This window comes from Phoxinus phoxinus, assembly GCF_949152265.1.
Source record: "Phoxinus phoxinus genome assembly, chromosome: 15".
Classification (NCBI taxonomy): Eukaryota; Metazoa; Chordata; class Actinopteri; order Cypriniformes; family Leuciscidae; genus Phoxinus; species Phoxinus phoxinus.
In genome coordinates, this window is record NC_136890.1 from 3,423,548 (window position 1) to 3,430,218 (window position 6,671).

General features: G+C 38.1%; 1 protein-coding gene across 2 annotated transcripts in view; it reads right to left on the reverse strand.

Moving 5' to 3' along the window:
- ccn1l2 (cellular communication network factor 1, like 2) overlaps positions 1 to 6,383 on the reverse strand; it is a 13,743-nt gene extending 7,360 nt beyond the window's left edge. For both annotated transcript variants that reach the window (XM_079638378.1, XM_079638379.1), the window contains exons 1-2: positions 6,085 to 6,383; positions 1 to 39 (exon numbers count right to left, since the gene is read on the reverse strand). The exon at positions 1 to 39 is cut by the window's left edge and continues 175 nt beyond it. In XM_079638378.1, coding sequence (XP_079494504.1) covers positions 1 to 39; positions 6,085 to 6,165 — 120 coding nt within the window. In that variant the 5' untranslated portion in view covers positions 6,166 to 6,383. The remainder of the gene's footprint in view (positions 40 to 6,084) is intronic.
- Between the last annotated feature and the right edge of the window lie 288 nt (positions 6,384 to 6,671).

Here is a 6,671-nt window from a genome sequence, read left to right on the forward strand (position 1 = left end):
CCGAGGGCACGAGCACGGGCGGGAACAGCCTCGGGATCCCTAGGGAACATACACTCCATTACAGAAAGATCAGGGGCCAGTTGCATAAACACATTGCCATTATGTTAAGACAGTGTCACTTTAAAATGAAAATTACCCCATGATTTATTCACCCTCACGCCATCCTAGGTGTATATGACTTTCTTTTTTCATACGAACACAAAAGAGATATATTACAAAATATCCAAGTTTCCACGTTTTATAATGGCAGTGGATTACAACCAACAGATTGAAGCTCAAAACCGTGCATCCATCCGCATAAAAGTGCTCCACACGGCTCCTGTGGGTTAAAGGAGAACTCCGGTCCATTTTAACATTAAGCTCAATTTTTAGTAAATTTGGAGTGCTGTCAATACAGAGAACAACGACAAAAATCGGTGTTGCCTACACCGTGTTATCCTCTTTTTAAAATTAGCACCCTATTGACTTGAATGGGGCAAGTTTTAAACCTGCTTTTAGCCTCTCAACATCCTTAATGTTTCATTACAAGTGCCCAGCCATGTTGAGTGATTCCTTAAGAGTGAACACGAGTGAATCTGACTGCAGTAGATGTGAAACATATTACAGTTTTTCTCAGTCGCTTTGGTGCATTTTTCACATCATCCCTAACATGTGCAAAATAATAAGTGCATTTCTCAGTACAATTTGTACAAACTGCAATATACAATAGATATGTTTCTAAAGCTAGTCAGTCACTAAAAATCTTTAGTACATCTCTCAAAAGTAAATATTCATGCCAATGATCATGTCAGTGTCATCAGAATGATAAGTCATTGAGTCATTGTTCACGAACAAGGTCGTCAAAATGTTTAGGCATGTTGTCAATGTAACTGTGTACTTTGACAGTATTTCCTGATGTAAACTTGGTCTACAGTTTGGATGACAGTTACTGTATTGAAAATGCACAAGGCTGCACTTCTATGGCATATCAATTTCAACAGTACTATTTACATATTACTGTATGTGGGTTATTGACTGAAAGAGACTGGACAGGATTTTGTTTTTCACAGCTTTTACTAGTGCTACTTTATGAAAGAAAAAAACAAAATAATTTACAGTAAGAAAAAGACAAGGGGCACAAAGGAAAAATAAACTAAATTAGAAAGAAACACAGGAAACACCCCCTTTGCCCGCATCACTGTTCTAGTGCTGTATCTACACATCCAGACGTTCCTGTCTGTCGGCCCACATGTTCTCATCCACATCACACCGGATATTCCCTTCCAATGCAACGTAGAAAAGAACCTCCATGCTGAAAAGAACTCCTCAATTGGGTTAAGGAATGGTGAATAAGGTGGGATGAATTCTATGAGCATCCTCAGGTGGGTCACACATCATTGCCTTATGATGTTTGATCGATGGAAACTAACATTATCACAAATGACCACATGGCAAATCCTCTCTAAACAGACCCCTCTCGTCATCAGGGATGACAGCCCTGTAGAGAGTCTCTAAAAAGTTGAGGAGATGCTGGGTGTTGTATGGCCCTATAAGGGGGATATGGGTTAGGACACCATGCTCCGAAATAGCAGCACACATGGTGATTTCCAACTCCATTATACGCTATATCCCAGAACACACAGTTGAATTTGTTTTGTGTAAATGTGTAATATACTTGACACTTTATGACAAATAGTTCAACAATTTTGCATGTAATGGCTTATGCAAGGAAATAATGCCTAGATGTTTTGAGGGGTAAGACTATTCAACAGACAACCATCTACTATATTTTGATCAACATGACATGAGCAATTGAAAATGTGGAAAAAATGTGACACTTGTACATTATCAATTGCAATATATACAAAAGCAATAGCAATTTGTTCAAAGGAATAAGAAATTGCTTTAATGATGTGCACAAGTGACTAGATGATTTGGAATTTGTACAAGTAGTATCAAGAATTGCACTTTTGACCTAAGAAATGCACCAAAGCGACTGATAAAAACTGTAATAAAAATGATGTTATATCAGCCAGCGCAAATACCTGTATTTAGTTCCTGTTTTCGGTCGAAGTCCAAAGTAGTCGATTGTCGAGTTCACGCGCGTGATCATAGTAACTAAACCTATGCGCTTCAACTCGACAATCGACTACTTTGGACTTCGACCGAAAACAGGAACTAAATACAGGTATTTGCGCTGGCTGATATAACATCATTTTTATTAATATCTTTCACATCTACTGCAGTCAGATTCACTCGTGTTCGTGTTCACTCTGAAGGAATCACTCAACATGGCTGGGCACTTGTATGACACATCAAATATGTTAAGAGGATAAAAGCAGGTTTAAAACTTGCCCCATTCAAGTCAATAGGATGCTAATTTTAAAAATAGGATAACACGGTGTAGGCAACACCGATTTTTGTCGTTGTTCTCTGTATTGACAGCACTCCAAATTTACAAAAAATTGAGCTCAATGTTAAAATTGACCGGAGTTCTCCTTTAATAAAGGCCTTCTGGAGCAAAACGATGAGTTTGTGTAAGAAAGATATTCATATTTAAGATGTTACAAAGTAAAATTCTAGCTTCCGGCCGAACGCAGTCTTACTAACGCAGTACTTACATACACCGTAGGTGTTTCTCAATGTCAAGGATACTTCCTTGGCAGGACGCGTCCTTCCAAGTCATTTCCTTCAGAGGCTAGGCGAGGATCCTCTTTAGGATTCGAGAGAACACGTAAATGGAACATTCTAGCAAGTGCACGTCATTGCGTCCGTTAGTGAAACCCCGCGAACTCTAACGCGAAGCGGAGGGGTCTTGAATAAACCTAAAAGGGTTGTATTCGCTGTAAAAACTGGCTCGCTATACATTATCCCGCTTATTACATGGCTGCCTACCTAACAAAATAAATCAATAATAATAAATCAATAATTTGAGACAAAATATTGATTTCAAAAGGAGTTTATTGATTTAAAAATGATTGTATTGCCTGAGTGAACAGAACTGCGTCCATAGCAACATTCTAGCTGTTAAAACACATGCAATGGTAAAATATGTGAAATGCCGGTGACGGCAAACAAGCTAACAATTGTTAAAATGACAGGTTAGCCATAACGTAATTTGTAATATCAATACGGTAGTAATTTGTACTGGCATTTAAACGTTAAACTTTACTTATATGACGGTTATAACAAATGTATGGTAACGTAAATATAGCCTACTTGCATTTAAAAGCATATTGCCCCGTTATTGCTCCGACTACGCTAACATCCGACATTTTGTATTTTTTTTAAACAAGATAGCAAAGCTGCGCGCATAGGATTGTGGGCGATTTGATAGCGCGAAGAGCGCGAAGTCTACACATATGCACACTTTCCTGTATATGGGATATTTTTCGAACGAAGGACTCCGCCCTTGGTTGAAATTCTGAGGATCCTCGGCATTGGAACAGTCCTTCGACGGATGTCGATGACGTAGCATCCTCGAAATTCCGGCTTCCGAGGATCCTTCCTTGACATTGAGAAACGGCTCGTGTCCTAACCCATACTGTCTATGGTCCTAACTACACGTGACGCGACGCCACGACATGCTATAAAAGGCACCATTTTTTTTCTTTTTTTTGTCCTGACCAGCCAATGACTCGAAGATAACTACACATAAGCTACATAAATTCACCAACTAACCATTCAGAAATGTGCTGTTGCTTCTACATGTTGTCACTTCTTCTGGAGTCTCTCCATCATTGTCTGACTCCGGTTTGAACATAAAAGGCTAAAGGTTTTTGACATTTTCAGTGCATGTGTGTGTGAGGTAAAAGGAAACGAGCACTTGAAGCTCCGCCCCCTGTGCCGGGAGCAGCAGCTCATTTGCATTTAAAGGAACATACACAAAAACGGTGCGTTTTTGCTCACCCTCAAAAAGTGACAATTTTAACATGCTGTATAAAAATATCTGTGGGGTATTTTGAGCTAAAACTTCACACACACACTCTGGAGACATCAGAGACTTATTTTACATCTTGTGAAAAGGGCATTATATCACCGCTTTAAACAAATGGAAACAAGAACGTTCAAACTGTGAACAAACAAGTGCATTCTTTGACAAAGATTGTTTTAGTAACTCAGTATCCTATGTATTTTTAATAATATTTGTATTATGGTGTAAATTAAATGGTGTAATACTTGTGAATTTGATTATGTATCTACTTATCCATTTTCTTGCGATTGCCATTAAGATTACTCTCTGGTGCTGTGCACTCGCCGCGAGACTCCGCCCACGCGCTGTTCTGATTGGCTGTGGGTTTTGATTGATTTTGGTTACATCTGGTAGGACACGGTGTAATGCGCAACTTACGCAACTTGTGAAGTCAGCAGTAGCGTAGTGCGTCATGGCGTAGCGTAAATATCAGCAGTACGTGTCGCATATCTCGCATAATTTGCGCTTTACAGTTAAGTCGAATCCCTATGTTCGTTTGGCCAGAAGCAAGTTATTTTTACTTCATAAAATTTTAAATATGAATATTTTTCTTACACAAACTCAGCGTTTTGCTTCAGAATGCCTTTATTAACCCACAGGACCCGTGTGGAGCACTCTTTTATGATGGATGGATGCACGTTTTTGAACTTCAGGTTGGAAGAGCCAGGATATTTAAATAGTATTCGTCTGAAAGAAGAAAGTCATATACACATAGGATGGCTTCAGGGTGAGTAAAGCTAATGTTCAGTTGAAAGTGAAATACTCCTTTAAGATCTAGCATGACCCACTAACAGTTAGTCAAGAGGTAATCAGACTTATTTTCGGTATCAGATTAGGCCAATCTACGTTTTTATGTAGCTGAATTAAAAAAGTTATGAACAGTCTTAAAAAATGTATGTCTAACTTGGAAGATAGTCTTAGTGGTTTATGCAATCGGCCCCAGGAGGCAGAGATCGGAGGCGTTCAGTGTGATGTGTAGGAGTTGTCAGGCCGATGTTTTTGTAGGTTTGTATGAGTGGGTCAGGCTGTGTTTATATAAAACACTCTCTTAGGTGTCTGTGTTTGAAATGGGGCTGTAGAATTGAATCATAAGATAAACTGCCTGATGTGTTACCATTAGGAGCTATTTCTGCCTGATGTGATCTCCATAGAAACTAATCTCAAATCTATCTGAACTAATTTTCCTGAACTAATCTCAAAATGTCATGCTTATAGTTAAAAAAATAAATAATGTTTTTGAAAGAAGTCTCTTCTGCTCACCAACACTATTTATTTTATATAAAAAAATACAGCTAAAACAGTAATATTGTGAAATATTATTGCAATATAAAAAAAGGTTTTCTATGTGAATATATAGTAAAGTGTAATTTATTCCTGTGATCAAAGCTGAATTTTTAGCATCATTACTCCAGTCTTCAGTGTCACATGATCCTTCAGAAATCATAATATGATGATTTGATGCTCAAATGTGTTGAAAACAGTTGTGCTGCATATTTTTGTGAAACTGATACATTTATTCCGGATTCTTTGATGAATAGAAAGTTTTTGTATCTGTATTTTTTTAACATGGAAATATGTTATATCATTATAAATGTCTTTACTTTCACTTTTGATCAATTTAATGCATCCATGCCAAATAAAAGCATTAATTTCTTGTCTTTCTGACCCCAAACTTTTGAACAGAAGTGTATATTTTTACTTTCAATATATAAAAAATAAAAATAAATAGAATCACATAAAATGAAGCTGTTCCCACATAAAAATGCATTTTTAAAATATTCATAATGTCATCAGTTTGCTCTGTTACCACAATCTATTAGTTGACTTGCTGAAATCAAATAAATATTAGGTTCACTTTCGTTCAATAAAGAGAAATGAATGAGCATTAGGACGGATCAAAGTGCAACAACATTAATAGACTGTTTGTAATTTCCCAAAGATATTTTTTTGGGGATCACACAGCTATCAAAGAAGAACAGATTTATTTTGCAATGTCGGTGAACACACACACACACACACACACACACACACACACACACACACACACACACACACACACACACACACACACACACACACACACACACACACACACACACACACACACCCTGTACAGGATCAGATCTACTCACCTCTCCTTCAGATGAGCATAAAACAAACAAAGACACAATGCACATAATGGCCTGGGTCCTCTGATTCCGTCCAGAACACATTTCCAAGCTTAATGAATACAGAAACAAAAAAAAATGTAAGAAATCCCCAATGCAATAAGCAGGTTTATCCACTTTCTAATGGTCTCCGGAGATCTCAGAGGGAGTCTTCCAGCTCGTCCACTTTTTTAAGTAAGCAATTCAAAAATAGTGCAGATACAGAGTGCATCAGTCAAACTAGTTTCTAAAAAGTACAGCAAGACTCAAACTCAGATGCCTTGTCAGATTCTCAGATCATTTCCAGAGGGGCAGGACACCTTATAGAGAAGAGAGAGAGAGAGAGAGAGAGAGAGCAGTGGGAGTGTGTCTTCATAATGAGGGATCCCTTATTTGTGTTGCGGGACCTCTAGGGAACAGGCTGTGAATGCAGAACGAGACTGCAGGTCTCAGTAGTGTGAATTACACATGACAATGAAATTACACAAAACCACCACGACACTTACAGTTTTTTTCGATTGCTAAACGACAGTGAGCACAACTGGAGCTACATGTGCAAAACTCTAACTACA